Source organism: Vicia villosa, unplaced genomic scaffold, assembly GCF_029867415.1.
Source record: "Vicia villosa cultivar HV-30 ecotype Madison, WI unplaced genomic scaffold, Vvil1.0 ctg.001262F_1_1, whole genome shotgun sequence".
Classification (NCBI taxonomy): Eukaryota; Viridiplantae; Streptophyta; class Magnoliopsida; order Fabales; family Fabaceae; genus Vicia; species Vicia villosa.
Genome location: NW_026705552.1, coordinates 398,093 through 423,283, shown reverse-complemented (window position 1 = coordinate 423,283; position 25,191 = coordinate 398,093). Strand labels below are relative to the sequence as shown.

Genomic DNA, 25,191 nt, shown 5'->3' with positions numbered 1-25,191 from the left:
TTCACTAGGGCACCCTTGTGTGTTATGAACGAAGTAGGATGTTTGTTATGTTTATTTTAAGTGAAAAAAAATTTCACAACGGTTGCAAGAAACAACTGTAATAAAATATGGAACTAATAACCACAGGTGAATGAAACAATCGTGGTTGTTATACATTTAATTTTTAAATAACAAAAAATTTTAAGGGTCGTGCGCTTATTTTTATTGAAAAAATTTAAAAAGGTTGATGCTGGGATTCTATGTTTGTCACTCAATTTCTATTATCATAGTTAGATTTAAAAAACGTGATGAAATGTTTCTTCATAAAATAAAAATAAAAATAATGCGCGTAAAAAATAAAATATTACTATGTTATATAAATGGTTGTGGTAATACATCTTCACCGTAGGTATGTTTTCTAGTAATATCAACTGCCAACATGACTCCGGTTCTCTAGAACATCAAAGGCCACAACGAATAACAACATTAAATTAACGAAAAATCATTATACAAATGATTTTTATCATTTAATTTTAGAAGACAAAATGAAAAAGTTTTTATTTCAACATCTATATGAGAAAGATAAGTCATTATTGAAAGTGGTCTTATACACTTCATGTATATTTAATTATTTATTAATATGATAATTAATAATAAATATGTGGTAAACACTATTTATTTTATAATTTCAAGCTACTATTAATTCGCATAGTTCAAGCATTGTATTTATTTAAAAAGAAATATATTAAGACAAAACAAAAATATAGTTGAAATATAGCAAGAAAATTTAACTGAAACATAGTAGAAAAGTATGGTCTTTATTTTATAAGAAATTACACGTAGCTGCTAGTAAGCAGGGTCATTATTTAGAAATATTAGTTAATTATTACAAGCTGCTGGTAAGTAAGCATAGCCTGTACTGTAATAATATTATTCATTCATATGTCTGAGACACTGCTTATAGTTGTTTCCAAGTCTGATGCGAATGACCATGAATGAATGTTGTGTGCTACACCAGTTTTTGAAGTAGCAGAAAAACCAATCTTAACAATGTTGGGAAGCACAGTTTTCAAATCAACCGCTTGTGCAATGCTAGTGTATTCTCCATTCTCGTAAGTGACAAGAGCACTCAACTCGTTAGAAGGAGAGTCATATGTTATAGTTACTTTTGTCAATGAATCACTGACCCAATTCCATTTCTCAGTTTTGAGCGAAATTAAAGAGTTGACATCGATTCCAATATGTCTCATATAGGGATCAAAATAATTGGGATAAAGGTCAAACTCTAAACCAACAAATCGATTTATTGCATTTTTACCATCAACTACTCCTAGATATCTACTGTCTGAGTTATTGGGAATCACGGTGTCCAGGGGTGCAATGAAAAAGATCAGTCCATCAGTTGGACAATGTTGTTCCTCCGGGGATTCTACAACGAACGAAAAGGAAGTGTTAAAGCTGGCAACTTGGCCAGTAGTATCGTTCCAAAGGGTCACAGGTGTTTTATATAAGGCACGCCCTGTGGTTGTAGCTGGAGGTTTTCTGTTGGTGAGTGCCACAAAACCACCGTCTACAAAATGGGCGTCCCCTTGAAGGATTAATTCTGGATTACCATTGGTGAGTTTGTTGAAATTGAAGGAAAGTGGTTGAGCTGAGTTTATATTTGTGGCCAACAGGAAAAAGAAAACAAGAGAGAATAGTCTGTGAGTTGGAAGGTTTGTGAGATGAAAAGCCATGGTGAGTAGTGTGAAGTTATGAATGAAGATAATAGGAAGGTTTCTCACACATATATATAATGTCATGGTAGGTATTGTCAAGCCCGCCATCCATTATTATAATAAACATGAAAAATATTACTTGAATCATTTAACATGCTTTATATTTTTTGTGATGCGATTGGTACAATTTAGGATATCATTCTCTCACTTCTTCCGTCTTTTTGGTGCTACGATCAGCTCTTAGTTTATGCTCTAATATTTTTTATTTTATGCTCTAATTTGATCTCGTTTTTTGTGTGATTATTTCATTTTTCTTTTTTTGCACAGGCGGCAACCAAAATTATAAAATAACGCTTATTAACATACTAATGTTCTTACCTTATAGAAAAGGAATCGTGTTTGTTTTTTATTCACTTTATTAACATTTGTTCTAAAATTCAACTGATTCTTGATAACAACTTCAACATGTTATATAACATGTTATATTATTTACAATCCATCATAGAAATCTTTTTCAAACATCTTTAATTTTCACTGTATCATGACAAACGCTTTCATTATCAATGTTTGAATTTCACAATGTGGCGTACAAGATATATAGTGATGGTTTACACGCTCTTATTGGATGTAGAGGATTTCTCTTGAATTGATGTTTTGACAATATCTTGAGCATTGTTACTTTCTAAATGTAAAGCAATATTCGCTGTAGACAAAGTTGGGTTTCTTTTACTCTCAGTTATTATGTAAAACCAAGGTGAAAGGTTATTTCTTTTTTTTTTTTTTAAAAAGAAATAAAATAGAGACTTTTCCCCTCGGTTTTTAAATCCACCGAGGTAATAAATTACTATTTTGTAACAACAACAAAAAGGTGAATGATAAAAGATTAAAAGTAGTATGTATTGTTTCCTTTTTCAATTTTTTTTCATTCACCAATTTCTTTACGTGTTGAAATATTTAAACAAAAGGACTATATTCAAAATAAACACTACAAAAAACGCACTTGAGTTACCGGGTTTATTATTTTAATTTGAGGGGGTTTTTTACCTCCGTAACTATTTTTGTGGGAGTTTTAAAAACTCCCGCTTGTACAATTACCAGAATTTATCTACAGGTAATTTATCTGCGGGAATTCTAAGTGACCTCTGGTATGAATCGTAATAAACTAGGGCGGTTATTTTGAGGAGGTTAATAACTCCTGCAAAATGTTATGAATATGTTAACCATAATAATGAAACATTTATATAACAAGAATAGAATAATTATATTAATAAAGTATATTCACACGTAAGAATACGATATGGTAAACAACATTGGATTACATACATATCAAAATACTCCATGTATAACAAAATAACCAACTATACTAAATTAAGAGAGATAAATACTAGTTTTCATCTTCAAGTATCCCTTACTAGTTTTTAATTTTCACCTACAAGAAATTAAAAATAGAAAATGAATAATGGCACAATTCAGAATAGAACTGAAATTCGTGATACAATTATAATTCAAAAGATAATGGTATACTAAAAATTTTTAAACTAATAATAAAAACAACCATTTAACCAAATATATAATGTCATACAAACTAACATGAGTAATATGCTTAAAAAAAACCTTATTTACTTCTTAGAATAACTACTTTATAAGGGTTTAGCTTCTTCACGGTGCTCCACTGGAAGTTACAACAAATCTGAATCCATGTGGGTAACAACACCCTATCCATTCCCTATAAAGGAAAATGGTCGGGACAAGAAAATAAAATACAACACGAATTCAAATCATCCTTAAGAAAGAGGGAGAAAATCAATGTAAATACACTAGATATAAAGAAGGAAAAAAAAAGTTAGATCTCAACTTTCTAGAACTGTCATCACTAAACTAAAAGGAAAATGCTAATCAGTGTCCTCAAGACAATGGTTAAGATTTTAAAAATAGTAAATTTATCTCGGTAATTTACGTATTTAATGTCTCAAAAATTAAAATATTAAATTATTTATAAAATATTTACTTTTTTTTGGAATGCTTAATCATTGCCCTGATCAGGGCACTGGTTAGCAAGACCCAAACTAAAAATATTAGAAAGCACCGAGAACTTTCCCACAGAGAAGTCAACGAAGACTCTCAAAATTGCTAACACATATATAAAATGTTGGAAATTATGAACAATAATTATCATGGGTGTTGTTACCGAATGACAAAAGAGACAATTGAGTTAATGACAATATATACATTGTAAATAGTCCCAGGTAGAAAGTATAGCAAACTTTAAAACCATTTATAAAATCTTTGAAACATTAAATCACGAAAGGAGCCAAAGAGGATAAGGTATCACATGGACATATGTGGTGGTCTCAAGCATTATGCTACTTGTCACAACCAAATAATCCCTCGCAGGTGGCGACACCGGGTCAGAGAGCGTGGGCGTGGGCTTGGAGGCGGCGACTTGTAAGATGACACTTGAGCACTTAGACATGCCGCATCGGAATTGCGGCACTCCGGAGGCCGGCCTGTCATACCCTAAATTTGCCCGCATTGATGTTAATAATCAATTTTGCTTATTTAAGTCTTTTATTTTTATTTTTTATTATTTGTTGGTACTAACATCTATTTGCTTTCTTAAGGATTGGTTTATTTTGTATTTTATTAACTTGGGTTTATTACCATATTCAAGTGGAAAGACCATCTGAAAGGTTCTTGTTAGGAGAGTATATGAAGTGATTGGGCTAAAGTTGATTCAAATTTTACTATGTTGCTGACCCATATCTACATTTTATTTGTAAGAGTCTGTTTGGTAAGACAAAAAAAAAGAGCTTTTAGCTTTTAGCTTTTAGCTTTTCAGCTCGTATTAATAAAAAAACTCTGTTTGATAACTCTATTTTAGCTTTTAGCTTGTAGCTTTTTTACTAGCTTTTAGCTTTTTTTTTCAAAAGCTAATTGAAGTAGCTTTTGAGCTTGTAGCTTTTAGCTTGTGAGTTTTTCTTCCATTAATACCCTTATTATTTTAACTAAAATATATTATTACCCTCATTAATTAAAATGTCATCAATGTCATTTTGTATCTATCAGCTAATGAAACAGTTAATTTACCAAACACTCACATTAGCTTATCAGCTATCAGCTACCAGCTAAAAGCTATCAGCTACAAGCTAAAAGCTACCAGCTATCAGCTATCAGCTAGTTTTACCAAACAGAGCCTAATTCATTTTTTTCTTCTAGTTGACCGAGTCAACTATTATAATTCTCAATCCTAATCACTTTTATTATTAATTACTAATTAATAACTAGCTGGCATTAATTAAATGGTTATTATTATTAATATTTAATAATTCAATTATTATCGTTAATATTAGGCATTATTATCAATTATCATTTATAATATAATATTATTAATTATTGTTTTGTGACAGAGTTAACTATTAGTCAACTAGGGTTCATCCCAGGTCTGCAAGGCGCCTCCATGTCCATCACACAAACCCTAAAAATAATATCCAAGCCCAAAACCACGGATCAAATCAATCCAAAAATTGAAAAGGAAAGAAGAGATTCAATTGAATATATGATTACAGTACAAATTTCAGTCCAGATACATTTAGATTCTAAACCTAAAAAGAAAAAACTAAATCAAATCAAATTTGATTCATAATAACAATCAAATACAAAATTTCCTAATTAAATCTAATTTTAATCTATAAATTAAAACCTAACATTAAATCCAAAAGGGGAGAGGGGAGGAGGAGAAGAGAAGAAAATCTTGAACTTGTTGAATCTTCATGCGGATCCTAAACCTTTCACTTAAAATTTCTTCTTCGTAGAGAGTTAGGGTTTCACAACTAAAACCCTAAAATCACTTGAACTCAGCCTCAAATCTTGTACCTATAAATAGAAGGGAAGAAGAAATATTAGCGGCGGATCATCCAGAAAAGCACACAATAAAATACGAGGTAACCACTTAGCTTTTCTTGTTAATCCGATTATTTATGATGTTGATTGTGAAGTTTCTGGAAAAATATATGGGTTAGGGTTAGGATTCTAACGAAATAATGGTTAGGGTTCCTGAAATTCATATTGTTTCCCTTATGAGACATCATAAATCCATATATAATACTCCCAAGTTAGCAGAATGGATCGAATGACCCCAAAAATGGGATAGCGGAACAGCATATCAGAATGACCGCAATATTTGATAATTTTCGGGAAAAATTATAATAATTTTAAACTTTTTTTAATGTAAAAATAAACAAATAACCCAATTCTAAAAATATTCATAAATCAAAGCACACATGACTTTTGAAGTACATAAAATAAACTCCTATTATGCTCAAAATGTTGTAAATTAAAGGGTAATTTCGGCTTTTGTTTCGGGGAAAAAGGATAGCAGGCCAAAAACATCTCTGCTCCGCTATTTAGCCTATAGTGGGCACTATAATATTCTGCACCGCTAAGGCTCATCCCGTAGCGGCCGGTCTCTGCTCCGCTATAGCGGGATAACGCTGGTATTGGCCGCTAGTGACTACTCGGTACTTCCTCTAGTCTTATTGATAATAGAAAAATTACTTTTAAATTCATCGAATAATGAATGTATCTGGTTTACCATATACATTGATTGCCGAATAAATTTGTCTCTTATAACTAGACCGCAGGGAGTATTATTCTTGTCTTGGCAGCCCCTAGAATTGCAGGAACTCATTCCCTTGAATTAATTTCTAACCATACCCCACTATATGTGAAATTATTTCTTTAAATTGTAGAGGAATATGGGAAATAACGTCATAGAAGCAAGAAAATTAATAGCAGTAAACTGAATATTAACCGAAACTTGATGCAGCGTGGAAGCTTGTGACAGGGAGTTTCACGATCAGGGATGTTTGCAAAGTGCGACGCTACCGTGGTGGATACGACGGACGTTCGACGCGAGGAATGCAACAAATAAATAAACTGAGTAATGTTAAAATTAACTTTTAGAGATTTTTATAATAATCAGAAATTACTTTGAGGTTGTGTTTCCCTGATGATAAAAATTATTTTTTAAAAAATTAAATACCCTAATTTAATATTTTTCTTTGGAATAATTTTAAAATGTATACACGGTAAAAAAAGATAGTTTAACACTGTTATAATAACTTATCATCAATTTTTTTAAAATTTATTTGACTAATTTTAATTTTTTATAAAAAATAAAATAAAATATTACAAAAAAAATACAAAATCAAAGTTAAACCTGACTTAAAATAAATTAAATTAAATTAAATATAAATAAATATATAAAGAATTCAGTTTACTATCCTTCGATTGGATGTTATGTTACAGAAATCTCTTTTAACACTACTTTTTATGGGTCGCAAAATGAATCGGCTTGTTGGCTATGTCTGTTTTGACCTCACTTTTATGTGAGACGGACAAATATTTTAGGCCTCTATCCACTAATGTGATTATTAAGTTCTGTCCTATTTTTTATGCGGATTTTTCCGAGCACGTGAATTAATATAAATTTTATATTTTTAAATTTAAAAAGTTAAGTGCCCACGGACAAAACCCGTCCCGCCCTTACTTTTTTGAGGGGCGGACCAAGGTTTTAAGCCCGCACCCTTAACTATGACCGTTCCGTTGTACCCCGTTTTCTTGCGGATTTTTGCGGAATGGACTTAAACAGAACGGACATGCTCTTTTGTTACCCTTATTTTTTCGTTACTTTAAAATTCACTTTTTAAAAGAATTTTTTTCTCATCAGCGGCTTAAGTCACATGCTTAGTGTCTCTCACATCTTTACCAATTTAATTCTTCAAAACTTTTTTAACATGAATAAAATTAGGAAGCATTTAAATTGTACTACTTGTTATTCCTCCATTTGTTTCATCTCTTAATTCTTTGTTAGTTTGGTAACCATTTGAGAATTATGAATCTCACTTTTTGAGGTAATTTCTTCTTAGGGGTGGCAAAACAGATCGAGTCAATCAGTTCCGCCAGTTTTTGCCACTATTTTTGTTGGGTCGAGGGGAGGTTTTTCGGCTCTATGTATTAATTTGGTCTGCCCAGCCTAATCCGCTTTTAAAATGGGCGGAGACGGGGCGGGTTTTGGCCGCAAGCTTTTTGTTAAAAAAATATTTTTTACTTGGAATTAAAACAATCATTTTTTAACATAATAATTATTTTTTAACATAACCACAAACACCTCCTTTTAAAATAACCTTCATTTCTTCATACCCTAATAATTATTTTTAACATAACCACAAACACCTCCTTTTGAAGACATTAACGGGTCTATGCTTCGTTCTACGTCTTCAATCATAGTAGAAAAAGTCTTTATTGCCAAACTTAGAAAATACATTTTTGTCTCTTTTCTATATTACTCATTGACATTGGAGTCGGGTTCTAAGGCTTTAAGATAATTTTTTTCATAGTGGAGTTTGTTTCTTATTATGATAATAAAATTTTGATTTGTATTTTGTTTTATTTGAGTTCTCATTTCTTTTATTTTTAACATTAAAATATCCAATCAGGTGCTTATTATTTGTCTTGATAATTATTAAATAATGAAGCTTTCATTTTACTTGGATTATTTTATTTTTGAGATGGTTCCATTAATGTTAATGCTATTAATTTTGAAGTTGTTGATCTTGATAACTATTAAATAGTGGGTAACGATAAGGAGAGGGATGGTGGAAGGTTACATTCAATGACTACGATATCAATCGAAGCTTTGTATGTTCACAACATAGAAAATAATTGATGAAGTGTTTGTCATGGAGCCAGATTACGTCAGTTAGGCTCCCAATTACTAGATGTCACCAAAAATTCCCTCATTTTACCAGCGTGGCTTCACCTATATTGACACTATGGCATTTAATTTTAATTTTGTTTTAATATATTACATGTTAGTATTTGTTTAACCCCTATAATAGTTAGGGTTACCATTCCCAAAAATTTCCCGAATTCAACTCACATTGCGCCCGGGTGAACGAGAACGGCGACAACAATTTCAGTTGCAGATAAAGAAGTAGTGGACAATTACGGTTGCAGACGAAGATGAAGTTGACGACATTGAAGCTTTCCATGTTTGAGGTAAGTGATTTTGACCCTTCTTTTCTTCCACTGTGTGAACTATTTTCTGTTTTGGTATGACATTGATTTGTAAATCGATTTTTGCATACGACATTGAACTTTAATATTATTCGAACCATTATTCATAGGATATCTAACATTTTAATGTTAGTTTTCAACATGGGGTGGATTTATAATGGTCAGTCAAAACAATATTATTTATAGAGGGGGTGTTGATACAAATGTTTCTAGGAAACACATTTATAACTGGACAATGGAAAGCATTCACAAGTTGGTCAATAGGTGAGGGTGCAAGGAAGGAACTTATAGGTTGTGGACTAAAATTTCGGAAATATATGAGGATTTCTTTCAAATAAGAAAGGATGATGATGCATACGATTTCCCTGCATATGCTTGTGCAAATCAAATTGATAGAGATATCTTTATGCAACATGATGTTGAGAACATTGGACTTAGAGTAAGGGTTCCAAAGTGTGTTAATCGGGTGTCCGAAATGGAAGGATTAGAAGATAAGGTGGTTGAAGGGTTAGATGATAGGGAGGATGATACAGCTACTACTCTTGTAGATGGATTTGATGGAGTTGATGTAACTGTGTCTATAAATGCATAGGAGAGAGTTGTTGGACTGTTAGGTAGGCACAACAAGGAAATTAATGGAGACAATTATTATAGTGATGAATTGGACAGTTCAGATTCAGATGACTCTGGTGATGGTGAAAGGCTCGAGTTTGTGAGGTTTAGGAAAGAGCATCTAAATAAGGACTACAAATTTAAGTGGGGAATGAAATTTAATTCTCTTGTTGATTTGAGAGAGGAAATTCATGAGTGGTCAGTGTTAAATGGTTGAGAAATTACATTTGTGAAAAATGAAAGTTATAGGGTAAGGGTAGAATGCAAGGCTAAATGTGTTTTTTACCGGGTTATTCTTCTCCATGGTAGATGCGTTTTCAAATCTTACTTTTTGTTGTTGTTCTTTCATGAACTATGGAACGGGGGATTCGAAATTATTCGGTTGTTTAATTTTTATGTGTTTCATGAACTATGGAACGGGGGATTCGAAATTATTGGGTTGTTTAATTTTTATGTGACATGCAAAAAATGTTTGTGTTATATTTTGACCGTGTTGTTGTTGTTGTTGGGTGTTTTTGTTTACAGAAACAAGCTGTGAAGAAGGATGTGTATCAGGTGTTTGCTGAGAAGGTGAGAGACCATAAGGAGTTGGTTTCGAGATGGGCTGTTCTACAAGAGACACGGGTTGAGTATTTCAGAGGGAAGGATTTTGTGAGCTTCTTGAAAATTGCGTTTGTCTTTATGTTTGAATCTAACATAGTCTGATTATCATCGATAACAATTAACTCTTCCAATTTGTAATGTTATTCCTCTTCATTATGTTATTGTTTTTTTCTTCATTTTGATACTAAATATCTCTATTTTAGGTTATGGATGATTTATGGGTGTTGGTTGCATTAGACGATGATTATTATCCTGAAAGAGGTTCGGTTTCAAAAAGTAAACGGGGTTGCAGAATGATGTTTTTTCAAACTTAAGTATGTAATCTTTGTTTAGATATACCTCTATTTAATTTAACTTTTTAAACTAATATTTATCTTGCCAAATTTAACAAAGTGAAACAAAGTTAATCTGAAATTCTAAGTGGTCATCGAATATAGTATTGATTATGGGTTGCTTTACGCTTTTCTTTTGCAGGGCTGGAATAAAAGTGGGTTTCTTGTCATTTTCACTAGTTTATTTCATAATGAAGGTACAAACGACTAGTCTTAATGATTATGCTCCAAATTTTCAGTTTACAATTTTCTGAAAATACTTTAGTCATTATTGTGCTTAAATTGGTGTAACCATTACCATTAAGTAAGCAGCAGAGTTAATACTTGACAAAGGTATAATGAAGTTCTGAGCGAGGCTGCGGCAAAGGATTTTGTGGAGCTGTGCAATGTATTGGTAGGCATTTATCCTAATGAATCAGCCGAAGATAGGTATGTGTGGCCTTATGACTCCTCAAACTATTATACTGTCAGTGGCGGATCCAGAAAATTTTATTAGTGGGGGCAAAAAAATAAGTGTAATATTTTGATTTAGTCTCATATCAAAATTAATTAAATATTTAATACATTTTTAATTAAAAACAATAAACAAAAAATACATTTTTTATAAATTTGTAATTGTGTAAGAGAAATATGAGACAATTAAAATCGATTAAAGTAAAAAACTATATCTCTAAGTATTATTAGTTGTGAGTTATTTTAAATATTTTTTAATGACAAATATTAGTTGTAAGTGAATGTATTAATAGCTAAATATGAATCGTCCGTGAATAAAAAAAATTAATTGATGTGAACATGAAATAAAAATATCCAAGTTTTAAATATTAAAGGAAATTATGAAGAATATATATGAATTAGAAAGAGATTGAGACTAAGTGAATAATTTATGATATGTAAATAAGTATGAGTTGTTAGATACAGTATAATTAATATTATGGGGCTGACAAAAATATTTAATAATAGTATTAAAACTAAAATTCAATTTTTGTGTGGGGGCTTGAGCCCCCAAATGGATATACGTGTATCCGCCACTGTATACTGTGCATTTTGGATACAAAATTATCTTGCAGGAACCAAATGCGATTGAGATGATTCATCAGCTTACTCAAGCCATGGAATTTATTTGGTCTGCAACGGTTCCGTCCAAATTGAGTATTTTTGGGTGGAGACTCTTAAGGGATAGATTGCCAACTAGGGTGCAGCTTGCAAGAAGAGGAATAATCCAAAATGAGGAGGAGATGCTATGTGTTTTCTGTGAACTGAAAGAGGAAGATGCTGCCCATGCATTCATTCGGTGTCCCCAATTACGAATACTGTGGCAAAAGATATATTTATGGCTGGAATTGGATGGTCGAAATGCCCAGGACTGCTCCAGCCATTTGCTTTGTTGCGTGGAAGCTTATGAAGGAAATATGATCAGGAATAGAGTGGTCACAATCTGGCTAACAGTTTGTTGGAGTATATGGAACATGAGAAACAACATAATTTTCAGCAATGCTAAATTGGATGTAGAGGAATTATTGTTTTCAATTATGAAATGCTCATGGTGGTGGTTGGCAATAGAAAGCAAGGAGAGGATTAAATGTAGTTTTTATGATTGGTTCAAAAACCCATTGGTTTGTCCTTGAGTTAATTCTGTGTTTTGTTGGATTGTTTTGATCTCCTTTGTAAGGGTTGGAGTACCCCTAGTACTCCCATCTTTATAAAAGAAGTTGCTTATTAAAAAAAAAAAACACTTGACAAATTTCCAAAGTCGTCAAATTCTAATGTTAAATGTCAATGGAAGTGGTATGCAAGGTTCTTCCATACAATATTTATTTTGCGATACACTATTTAGCATAACTCTTTAGTGCAAAGTGTTGTTGCTATGGTTTTTACGTACACTTACATCGATTCGTGTATAAGACAAATTGGTTGAGATAACTGGTAAAAATCTCCTGAGGTAAGTGTTAGAGTGAGACTGTTAGGCTAATTTAATCCATGAATTTTCAATAATTTTGCAAGCGAAATTGCAAATTCTAGGCAATTATGTTGATATTTTAATGTATAGATATATACTTTTTCTGCTGCTAATATCATCAGCTTTATCACAATACATGTTTTATGCTCATGATTTTGGTTTTCACTAAACTGAGATTGCAAAGGGTGTCAAACCTCTCTGAAAGTAAACATCAAAGGATGTTTATCAACTCGCTCGGGTCCTCATCGAGTATCATCAGGAGAAGTACAGTTCGGTTAAAAGAAATATGGAACCATCACTAATCTTTTGTATATTGGCATACCTTTTGAAATAATTTAATTAGCTCTTGGTCTAAATATTTGGGAACTGGCTAAAGCAATGTTTTTGGAAGATCTTAATGAACATACGGTGAGTCACTACCGTTGTTGCAGGATTCCAGGGACTTTGATGTTGTTGTTATCATGGAGATTGATGTTGAATGCCTGACTTAATTGACTATTCATGCTGCAGCAATTTTCCAATTCAGCCAATACTCAGATAAGGTTAACAGATCTTAAGTTACTATTTGAGAATCGAAATAGATGCAGGGTACATATACAAAAATTTATCAAATGTATTCTTTTTTTCATTGCTTTGTAACTAGATTTTATGCTAGTTTTTCACAGGTATTTTACATGTAGCAAACCAATGTCGGGTTCACTATGTCATGAGTTTCAAGAAGCCAGAACTTTTGCATCATAGGTACTAAAATTATTTAGGATGCTATGAAATGTGATTATAAATTTTATCATCTCTATATGCAGTGTCGATATTTTAGATTATCAAGTATAGTAGAAAATCAATATGTTTTTCTAAAGACTTAGTGGAGTCTTATGAAAACATGTCTATTTTATCTTTTATTATATAAAAATGCAGATAGCAACTGTCAAACATGTAAAACCTGGAACGCATTTTGATGTCTCGACTTTTTAATGTAAAATAGTTGAAGGATTGTGATTGACTATGAGTTGCATCCAGTGGTGATAAATAAAGATGACTGCACCTATTCATTGCTGCTTTCTATCCCTTTTCGTGTAAAAATCCAAACAATTTTAACTAGCAAAGTCATCTTAAAATGGTGAATAATTGAAACAAGATATGCACACAACACATGTCTTAGAAGTACTTTTTTATGCTGCTAATATCATAAATTTTATCACAGGAAATGTTTTAGCCATATGAGAATCGAGGGCTTTAACAGGTGCGGGAAAGTTCGGCTACTTGAAGATTCGTCGGCGGGCTACAAAAAACTATTACCAATTTCATTACTTTAGGAGAAGCCAATAGGAAAAAGAATTCCTTTTCAGATGTTACAGATAATGACTTTCTCAGTGATCCAGCAACTGATTTGGATAAGTCTTTCGTCGGTACGCCTTAAATGCCTGAATCAAGCAAATAACCACAGATAATCATCGGTACGTCTAATTCGGTAAGTCTTTCGTCGGTACGTCTGATTCGGTAAGTATTTCGTCGGTAAGTCATACCTATTCAATTTCTCATTCAGATCAAGTGTGGTAGTTACATATTGTTATACCTTCTTCTGTATGGTTGTTATTTTAACCTGAGCTATTTCTAAAATGATGGAAGAGGAAGAGGTCCTACTCATCTTGCTATATTATCTCAGCCATCAGATACAATTCACGGCTCATTTCGTGTAATAATTCAAGGTGAAATTATCGAACAATCCTTCGGAGAGGAGCATTTGTGCTTTAGAACACTTAAGCATTTCACTTCAGCCTTTCACTTCAAAAGTTCATTCGGAGAGGTCCTATTTGATGCAAATGAAGATTAGTTTTTGCCGAGGGGGATAACACTTATGTCACCAATGGTTTTGAATGTGGTTTTGTTTTGATACTTTTAAGATCTTTTGAATTTTTTCTATTAGAATTTTGAGTGTGCTCGAATGTACAATTATAACATACATAATTATTTTCTTGGCTGATATGGTTGAGTTTTATCTGTAAATTAGTTTAGTATGTTTTGTTTATTATCTTACATTCAATGCTAAATATCTAATTTTATGAATAAATGATTCATGATAAGTTGCTAACTTTTGTCTGCTTCAAGGTGTTGAATCTAACTCCATTGCTATTCCACATTGAATAACAAATTATAACAATAGCTGGATGCAAAACAGATCCAAAGGAATGTCTGAGCCATGTATTGGAGTTGCAAAATTATTCTCAGTAGCATTTATATGTGATAGATCTAATTTGCTACTGCCTACTGGTATAGATGGTGATGGATGATAGTGTAGACTCTTTCCAATTTGCTACTGCCTACTGGTATTTTCTAACTTTGCTACTGGTATAAATGGTGATGTGGTGTGTATTCAAAATATTAATAAAATTATTATGTTTATTAAATAATTGTTAATTTAAAATAGTCAATTGATTAACTGAAATTTAAAGCTATTTTATAATAATCCAAAATAAAATTTATATGATACAAAATATATGTATAAAGATGTTGTTTGTTGTTCGAAAAAATAATCTTGCTTTGTTATAAAATTGACATTAATGCAAATTAGAGCATAATTGGTAAGAAAATTATTTTTTAAACTAAATTTAATTCGTAATTACTATTTATTATTTTTATACATCAATAAAGGAAAGATTGAATCCAAGCCCAACTTGAAATTAGTATATTTTATTTGAAATATGTGGGAGAATTAATGTTCTAATAATTAATAGTATAAAAGTAGTAGAAGTATTTTATTTGTTAGTAAATGATTTAATTTTTATTATATTCTTTTTTTCATTTTTATTATATTTTCAAAATAAAAGTGTGCGTACTACATCAGTATCTGTGCGGACGCACGAGCAAGGCCGGTGAAAGGGCTGTGCAAGCAGTGCCCTTGCATAGGGCCTCCACTTAATATGATCTAATTCCTCAGTTTAAAAGGGCCTCCCATTAATGATTTACAACCTCAGTTTAAATAATAGATATTGATGCAAATGTATAGTATCAATTGATAGTAATAATAATAAGCTTATGACATGCCTCCTTGCATTTCTGAAGTTTGTGACACGTCCTCCTCCGATGCATTCCCCAAGAGGTAATAATATTTAGCCATTAACTAGTTAAATATACTCAAATAAATAAATTCAAATATAGTCTAATACCAATTAGTCATGAAAGCTTTAAATTATATCTCGTTTTTACTATATGATATAACTTATAAAATATAGTAAATTTTATAAAAAAATAAAATTATAAAAAGATAGAAATAGTTAGATTTTTTTGTTATTTATAATTTAAATTAATGGTAATTTTTAAAATAATTTTTTATATTTTTTATTAACGACGTAATTATATTAGAACAGGGCCTCTGAATTAATCAAGACGGCCCTGCGCACGAGTATTGTGCGAACACACAGGTAGCCAGTATTGAGAAATACATTTCATGATGATCTATTTTGCACACCCGTACCAGTGCGAACACATGGGTAACACACAAGAACCGTGTAAACACACGACATAGCAGTTTCGTATGACCGTACGAGTTTTTACATTTTTTGTACAATTAAAGAAAATAAAAGCTAAATTTATGTTAGTTGTACTACCAATTTTTTTTTATATATTTTAAGTCATAGTCCAAAATTTAATAAATAAAATATTAAACTTAATTCTATTAGATATTTTTTTTTGGACTTTTTAATCAAATTATGTTTCTAATTTTCAACTAATTTGAATTTTGAATATTTATTTATCTCATTTATTCAATTTTATAAATCCTTTTATTATTTCAACTCTATCAATTCTAAAAAATCTACCCAAACACACATGTTATTTTTTTTACAATATTAAAGTTCTTTTTTTTTTTTTATCATTCTATTTATGGACTTCAGAACATACATTATTATTTTATTAATATTAAACCATATTCTATAAATAAATATTATTTTTGATTTTTTTAATCAATTGAATAATTTTGTTTAAACAATATAACTTCTATATTTTAATTTCATAAAATTTTTTTTTCAATTTTTTAACTTAATATTATATGTATCTGATAAACAAAGTCCAACCCACACCAGACCCCGTGTGGACACACGGATTTCTCACTAGTATATATATAACCTTGAAACAATTGAGTTAATGGTTAAAAAGAGTTTCAGGTACAAGATTCAAGTCATGCCAAAAATATAAAATAAATACTGACAATTAACCAGTTTGGGTTGGAGGATGTAAAAATTATGACTATTCATAGTGTTTGGAGGGCTAAGGTTCCTGAAAGTATTAAGTGCTTTGGTTGGCGGTTTATTCTTAGTAGCCTTCCCACTAGGGAGGAGCTTTGGCGTAGAGGGGTTTTGCTTGGAGGTGAAGCGCTGTCTTGTCCGTTATGCAACAGCGGTACTGAATCGAGGGAGCATTTATTCTTGCGCTGTTCTGAATCCGGAAAGGTTTGGAAGCTTGTTCTGTTTTGGCTTTTAGGTGAAGAGATGGATATTGAAATCGGGAACAGGGACTTGGATATTCTTGACAGTTTTGTTAGCTTTTTGGAGGTGTGTGTGCGTGTACCTTTCGTCCATTTCTTTTGGCTCTTGATTTCTTGGAATATTTGGCGTGCCCGGAATGATTTGATCTTTTCTAATAAGAGGTGGGACGTGTCGGGGGTTGTGAATTGTATTAAATCCATGGGGTGGGACTGGTTTTCGTTTTTAGCTAGCAAAGGTATCGATTGTGATCGGGAATTATGGCTTGTTAATCCGTCCTTGTTGGTGGGTTTCTAGTCATTTTCTTTTCGTTGGTGGTTGGTGTTCTTTTTGTATTTGGGTTGGCACCCCTTGTGCTATTTAAATACAAAGTTGCTTATCAAAAAAAAAAAATCTCATCGAAACAAGGAAAACAACTCAACCAAAAAAAATACAAACGAACAATAAAATATCCATTTTTTAAGCCACCTATTTTTACATCCCCATACAAAGGCTTCAAACTCTGGGTGGCACTTAAGCCGACACAAACAACAAAAATAAAGATAAATGCACCCCTTAAATTACACAATGAGATTACATTCCTTAATATACTTTGTTTAGTTCAACCGGAATTGCTTTTAGAGATTTGTCCAAATTCATGTCCTTTGGTTCAATACTATTTTCAAGTTTCCAATCAAATGAGTTGATCAATGATCCCAACATCGAGTGCAACATCCTCACAGCCAATGGTGATCCTGGACATATGCGTCTCCCACTACCAAATGGTATAAGCTTGAAGTGTCTACCTTTCACATCAATTTCCGATCCTATAAACCTTTCTGGTGAAAACAAATGAGCATCTTCCCATATATTTGTTCTACCAATACCCCATTCATTGATCCAAACATGAGCACCCTTTGGAATTGTGTATCCTGATATTTCCACATCTACCCTTGCTTTTCGAGAGAGCAACATTGGAGCTGGAGGGTGTAAACGTAAACTCTCTTTTACCACTGCTTGTAAGTATGGAAGCCTACTGATGTCTGATTCAACAACTGGATTTCCTAATCCAATAATCTCCTCAAGTTCCTTTTTGGCTTTTGACATAATCTCTGGATTGCGTACTAGTTCACTCATTGCTCTCTCTAATACATATGCGGTTGTATCAGTTCCCGCCAGAAACAGATCCTATTAGAAATATACCACGGTCACATGCCAAGTAAATAAAAGTAGAAGATTAAAGGGTAAAAGAGAAATGAAAATACATACAAGAAATAGATGTTTAATCTGCTTTTCATCCATCTTCTGAATATCTTCTTTGGAAATGTCCAACAAAGTGTCTAACATGTCATTGTTTGAGATATAATGTTCATTTTCTCTCAACTTCATTCGTTTGTCAATTATGATATCCAAGGTTTTAAACACCTTTGAAATATTATTAGAAGTGAGTCTTTTGATTCCTTGGAGGTCAAAAATCTTTAGCATATGGAAATGATCAGAGATGTTTGGTGTTCCAATAGCATTTAAGAGAGCGCAAACTATGTCCTTATATTCATCATCTAAAGACTCAACAAAATCTTGAGACACAAAAGTGTAGGACAAAAAATTAATGCAAGCCTTGAAAGCAGCTCTTTCAATATCAACAGCTTCACCAGTTAAGCTGCTTTTATGCATATCATTGAGAAGATCTTTGAGTTTCACAAGTCTAAGTTCTTGACTTGCGTCAAGAGCCTTGTTAGAAAATAGATTATTATGACATATTTTCCTAAGTTGTTGCCAGAGAGGTGAAAATGGGAGGAAGACTAAGCTAAAGTTGTTGTGATTGTGAGTTGTTGTGTTATGAGGAACAGATCTATCAATGAACAAAGAATCATGAGTATGGAGAATTTCTTTGGCTATATCAGAAGAAGAGATTATTATAGAGGTTTCTGTGCATAGGTTTATACGCATAACAGGACCATAGAAGTTAGCAAATTTTGTAAGAGTTTGATGTGGCTTGTTGTACAAATCCACAATGTTTGACATGATAGTGAAAAAGGAAGGTCCAGGTGGAAGCTTGTAGTTTGAATTTTTGCTTCTTGCGTAAAATGACCCAACAAAGTATGTGACAAAGCATGTCAACAAGAAGAGCAGTGCACTACTCACATAATCCATGTCTGAGATAAACAAGGCAAACATAACTAATTGTCACATAAACAGGAGGCATTATAAATAATCATATAAAAGATAGGGAAATTAATGCAGATTGTTAAAGCTAGAAATAATTAGAAAGAAGAGGCAATTAATTAAGTACTTACTTAAGTACTTCTTCAAAGTCACCACCAAATGTATTAATTAAGAGTTGGAAGGATTTTTTGCATTTTGCTTTCTACTGCACTCCCTAATATATAGGGGGAGATCATGAAGTTATGTTCACTTCAAAACAAATAAAAAACAATTTAATATTAAAAGTTAACTTTTTGTGCTTAAAATATTAATAGATGTTAGTTAGTGTTTTTGCAACATGTGATTCAGTATAATTATTAACTAGATTACATGTGAGGCTGTAAATTAGTTTTTATTCATTTCATAATGAATTTTAATTATACTAAGTACTTATTAAGAATGATTAATAATTTTTATATTTTAATAATTTGCTGTGAATTATAATTGAGAAAACAATATGAATTAATCAAATATAAAGAAACATTTGGGTGGGTAAAGTAAATAGAGGGGGAGGAGGAGTGTTCGGCAAATTTTATGGATTAACATTCTTTCTTTTGTACACAAAAAGTTGATCATAGTAAGGTAGATGTAGTTTGGCTCGCCACAACGTGGATTTTGTGGAATGGGGCATGTTTCCGGGAGGAAGGGTGGAATATTAATGATACGGTTTGGAACATAAAGCTCCTAGTTTGAAAGTGGTATTTTTTGTGAAAAAATTACTCATCCCAATTATTCCTTTTACAAATGTAATTAGCTTGTAATTTTTTCTTTTTGTTCGGGTCTCCCCATCTCTTCGTGTATCAAAGTTTGAGATCCCTTAGTTCTCTTTTATATAATATCTTTCTTACAAAAAAAAATAAAATAAAGAAACATTTTAAAATAAAATGTTAAAACAAACAAAAGGTTTAACATGTCATTATTCTTTGTTGTTAATTGTAAGATGAAAAAAATATTATACCATTTAATTTTTTTAAAATAGAAATAAACTAAAACTAATTAGAGACACTTTATTTTTTTTAGAAAGCAATACTTCATTAACAAAAAAGGGAACTAGGGGTTCCCTAACCCGTATACAAAAGCGACGAGGCTCCCCAACAAAAAGAAGAAGAAATTACCGACCAATTACATTACGAGAGGAAGTACAATGGATCCATACAAAACTCGTAAAAAGAATAATTGGGATGGATAATTTTTCAGCAAAAAGACCATCTCCAAGCAAGAGTCTTAATGTTCCAAACAATATTATTCACACTCTACGCCTACTTACGAAAGCACACGCCGTTTCTAACCAACCAAAGACTCCATATTTAGAGACACTTTATTAAAAATATATATCAAAGTTTCTTTTCTTTAATTTTTATAGTTAAAAATATATCACAATTATAGAGAAAATGATAATAAAATTTCTTTTCTCTCAATTTTATATTTAAAAATGACTTAAATAGTTTTTTTATCTATATAAATTGATATATTTTTCAGTTTCGGTCCTTAATTCTTTTTTTCAAATTTTTATACGTCACTTTCTTATTTGCATTGGTTCATGGCGTTAAAATGACTTAATATATTATATAGAATATATTATATAGAATTTGAGGCACAAATGAAAGTGAGTTGTCCGCATGAAGATTTGCATCTTATGATTTGATACATTTTAGAGAATACTTCACATATATTTTTAAGGAAGCATCTTGGCTTCTTCTCTTCCAAAATTAAAAGCTATATCACGCACGTTGAACAAGTTAATTTTACCTAAACTTTAGTGTGGGCCAAGAATGTATCCACTTTTATATTATGATTTTTGCAGGCATGCACATTAACAAATTTTTTTTATTTTTAAACTTAAAAAGTGTGGTGTCTGCGGGTCAATCTCAACTCCGCTTTCACTTTTACTGTTGGGTGTGGATCAAAATTTTAGACACACATCTCTAATTATACCAGCTATCCCACTCTATTTTTGTGTGAGTTTTTGCAAATTGTAGTCATGTCTGTTTGCTCTCCAAAATTATATAACAGTATCCTTGTACAAATATTACAATACAAGTTCAAATCTAGGACGTCCTATTTTTATTTATATTTAAAAGGAAGGTCCAGGTGCAAGCTTGTAGTTTGAATATTTGCTTCTTGCATAAAATGAACCAACAAAATATGTGACAATGCATGTCAAAAAAATGAGCAGTGCACTACTCACATAATCCCTGTCCGAGATAAACAAGGCAAACATAATTAATTGTCACATAATCAGGATGCCTTATAAATTATTATATAAAAGCAAGGGAAGTTAGGGCAGATTAGTTAAAGCTATAAATACTTAGAAGCAGGTCGGTCCTTTGAATTTGGGTGCCTTGGGCGAATCAAAAGAATGGTGCCCCTATAATTTTTTTTAAAAGGATAAAAGAAATAATTGGATAAAAACACATTTTTATTTGACATTATGCAAAAAGAATAAGTATGGATATTTGAATCATTGTTTATACTACATCAAAACATAAACTACGGTAAAGAGACTTATTATTCTTTTTCTTCTTCTTCTTGATCCGATCTTTTTTTCTATAAAAAAATTGACAAACTTTTAAAATTCTTTAAGTATCATCCTCTAGCATTTTTTGTTGCAGAATCATTAATAATTTATTCATAATCAAGGTTCTTCAAAAAATATTTTCAATTAAAATCAACGCAAGACTATTTAAATATATCTTGTGGTATAGTATATCTCAAATAAGATTTTAATAATTTTTAATTTAGAAAAACTTCATTCAGCAGATGTAACACTGATAGAAATAATCAATATTATTCTATAAGTTATACATGCAATAGAAAAATAATTAAAAGTCTTTAAAGAATCCAGTATCATATAGCTTGATTTTGATTCGGTTGTTAAAACTTAAAACTTCTAGAATAACTTTCAATTCTTCAAAAAAAATATTAACCATCAGGATCAAGAGAATCGTCATGTTTTAAACAAGTTTCAAGATGTTTATAACATGCTTTCAAGTCCCTATCAGATAATGATCTAAGTCTTTCAATACTAAACAAGAATCCAAAAATATTTTTATATGTGCTATACTGCTAAAATCTTCTATCAAGTGAGTCAATTGTTTGATCTACAATATATAAGAAATAGTGATTTCAGAAAGACTCTTCAGCAGACTCAAGATTCAGTTGTGTGGGTTTAGATGGATTTTCATCAGTGTTGTTTTCTAGGAATTTGACATTTTTGAATAAACACACATTCAATCTCCATTTCATTTTCAATCTTTTCAACACTAATCTCAACATTTACAAATCCAGATTCTCTTTTAATATATATAGATGTTAAAAAATATTCTTTTGGTGCCCCTAAAATTATGGGGCCCTGGGCACCCGCCCCGCGAGCCCGTGCTCAGGGCCGCCCCTGCTTAGAAGAGACAATTAATTAAGTACTTACAATAAAAAGTACTTCACCCTAATTTATACTTCTCCAAAGTATTAATTAAGAGTTGGAAGGACTTTTGCATTTTGCTTTCTATTTCACCCCAATTTATAGGACGGGAACATGATGGTATGCCCACTACAAAACAAATAAAAAACAGTTAAATACAAAAAGTTATTTTCTTGTGCTTAAAAATAGTGATAGATGTTAGTTAGTTTGTTACAGTATCTCTTTCTATAAAATCATTAAATACTCTTCATAATTTTGCAAGGAAGCATCTTGGCTCTAACGAAATTTGAATCACCCTCCTTCATTTTTCTCAACATTTTTCTCCTTACTTATTTTTTACTCTTACTCTTTTTACTTCATTATTTCTTTTTAATTTATTATAAAGTGTGAGAGTAATATTAATAGAAAGAGGTCTTTGGTCAAAGAGGTACAACTCGAGGAGAATCAATACAAATGATCAGGAATATTTGCTTAATCTAATATAAGTGTAACATTGGACCCCAGCCACAACGTTCCTCCTCAATCCACCATCTAAACAAATATATTACGAAGTTACTCTCCACTTTTGGAGGGACCGACTACGGAATACATAATAATCAATACATATACATGTGTTTGTGAGTTTATTATGTATGTTTGAGATAATTAGCCATTAGCCAATCCAATCAATGAAACATTGGACCCTATCCACCAAATGTCCACGAGGATTCAAGAGGCCACATCAGTCAGTTATATTTGACACTCACCTAATCCGATGAAACCAACATTATAACCTTATTCAAAATTTCTACTATTTTCACAAATTCACGTTTCCAAACCATAAATTTGAATTTTTTTTTTTGCGCGATACCAGGAATTTGGATAGCGTACCAAAAACTTCTTTGAACATAACAGTGATAGTCTAGAATGTAGTTGAATAGTGTAAAAAACTCTGGTTAATAGTTGAAGCAAGTAGTGTGAGAGCTAGAATTAGATCATTTATTAACACAGAACAAAAGACAACACATAAGTAATCAACTTGTTGAGTGAATTTGGTTATTTGGTTTCGCTAGAGAGCACTCTTGCTTAGCTCTTTGTCTCTTTCCCAAGCTTCGAAAAGGGATTCATCATCTCTTTGAGTGAATTTGGTTATTTGGTTTCGCTGGACAACACTCTTGCTTGGTGAAAAGTATCTAGAAAGAAATACTTTCTATAGGTCACTCAAAATAGTGATTGAATTTGCTGTGAGAGAGTCTAGCCATGATCTCACTCTATCTCTGAAGGAAAAAGGAAAAAAAACGTAAACATATTGCCTTAGGAGGAACTCCATTGGATTTCAGTGTATCTGCAAATTGAATGAACACTTTTAAGTGTTCGTTTGGGTTCTCAGTTGGGAGACCATCAAACTGGCTTTGTTGCATGATTTGCAACAAATGGATTTCAGCTCAAAGTTGTGAGCTGCGATTGTAGGGTTAACAATACTTGAATGAGATTCTTCATTAGAAGGTAAGGCAAAATCCTTAAGTGGATTTCTTGATTCGTTTGAGCAAAAGTCGTGCACGTGCGTATCTTTCTGGTTCTTCTATTGGATCTACTAAAGCTTCGACACTGCAAGTTCTTCGTATTGACCAGAAAAAGGTGCCTTAGTCTAGATAGTGTTACAACAGGGTTATGATATTTGACATAATTTGTCCCCTGTAACAGTGACAAAAACTTGATGGGTTAATTACTTCCGCAAGTATACTAAGTGTATTAAAGTAATATAAAAGGTTGTCAAACCCACAGAGACCTAATGGTCACTCTATCGTTTTCTATTGTTGGTATTTATCTAAGGCAATCGAAATGGGGATTGGAATAGGTAAATCAAAATAAAATAATAAACTTAGATTAATTTAGGAATGTACTACTAGAATGTATCTCACATCTATCAATGGTACGCTTATTATTCCTAAGTCGAACTACCTATGGGGAAATATTTTCTTACTTGTAAAAGAATTAATTAAAAAGGAACTATCGCTCTCGCATATTCGAAACCAGATTTTACTCTCTAATTTATATTGTTCACTCTCGCGTACCCGGTGTGTTTTACTTTAGAAAAGTGGTTTTGATTGGAAAGTTTATTTTAAAGGGTTCTCGGCTTTCGCTCGGCCAACCGGATTCTAAACTTATAAACGCGTTCGAGAATAATTTTAAAATCACTTTTTGAAAATATTAAACTTTTCCTAATTAACTAATAAAGTGCTTCTGTGGTATTTATTAACAAAAGACTTAGCAATTTAATCTTAAGTAGCTGACAGATTTCAATCTTATCCGACATATTTACAGTTCTACTCTTGTAGTAACCAATCAAACTATTCTCGGAAAATTTAAATAAAACCAAAACAGCCCCAAAAGTAATTCTAAAGAAATAACATACCAATTAAAGTGTCGTCGAATCAACGATCATCACATCCTTGCACCATTAGATTAGCTGGACATATTCGCGATAAACAATGAAGTGTTTGATTTAAACTCAAGATTAAACATATTAGGCAAAACAATTAATATCAATAGCATGCAATTGATAAATTAAACTTAGAAATTAAAGTTAGAACAAGAATTTGCAATTGATTAAAAATAAGTATTCAGTGCAGAAGGTAAAGCTATGAAAATAGATTTATGCGAAGGAAAATAGTAAAGGTGCATAAAAATAAACGAATAATATAAAACACTAATAATAATAAAAACCTGCTCCGATGGAGACTTGAATCTGGTACACAAATAATCGATGGAAAGCTTGAAATAGGAAAGTAAAATGTTGGCAAGATTAACTGCTACAAATAAAGTGCTCTAAACTTAATACAAGAACGATACG

General features: G+C 31.7%; 3 protein-coding genes across 3 annotated transcripts; 1 reads left to right on the top strand and 2 right to left on the bottom strand.

Annotated features, from left to right (window-relative positions):
- Positions 1-797: 797 nt before the first annotated feature.
- On the bottom strand, positions 798-1,731 carry LOC131634242 (non-seed lectin-like). The gene has a single exon (XM_058904891.1). It carries the CDS (start codon positions 1,713-1,715, stop codon positions 918-920), a length of 798 nt encoding a protein of 265 aa, XP_058760874.1. The 5' UTR covers positions 1,716-1,731; the 3' UTR covers positions 798-917.
- A 14,785-nt stretch (positions 1,732-16,516) lies between these two features.
- On the top strand, positions 16,517-17,053 carry LOC131634229 (uncharacterized). Its single transcript, XM_058904882.1, has one exon. It carries the CDS (start codon positions 16,517-16,519, stop codon positions 17,051-17,053), a length of 537 nt encoding a protein of 178 aa, XP_058760865.1.
- A 275-nt stretch (positions 17,054-17,328) lies between these two features.
- LOC131634247 (cytochrome P450 76T24-like) lies at positions 17,329-18,889 on the bottom strand. Its single transcript, XM_058904895.1, has 2 exons — positions 18,005-18,889; positions 17,329-17,923 (listed from the first exon to the last, which is right to left on the bottom strand). Exons 1-2 carry the CDS (start codon positions 18,887-18,889, stop codon positions 17,339-17,341), a joined length of 1,470 nt encoding a protein of 489 aa, XP_058760878.1. The 3' UTR covers positions 17,329-17,338.
- Positions 18,890-25,191: the final 6,302 nt, after the last annotated feature.

Excerpts from the sequence above, each read along its gene's own strand:
- LOC131634242 (XM_058904891.1), bottom strand. The coding sequence starts at position 1,715 with ATGGCTTTTCATCTCACAAACCTTCCAACTCACAGACTATTCTCTCTT.
- LOC131634229 (XM_058904882.1), top strand. The coding sequence starts at position 16,517 with ATGACTATTCATAGTGTTTGGAGGGCTAAGGTTCCTGAAAGTATTAAG.
- LOC131634247 (XM_058904895.1), bottom strand. The coding sequence starts at position 18,889 with ATGGATTATGTGAGTAGTGCACTGCTCTTCTTGTTGACATGCTTTGTC. Across the intron at positions 17,924-18,004 it reads AGATTAAACATCTATTTCTT|GATCTGTTTCTGGCGGGAAC; the intron begins GTATGTATTTTC and ends TATTTCTAATAG.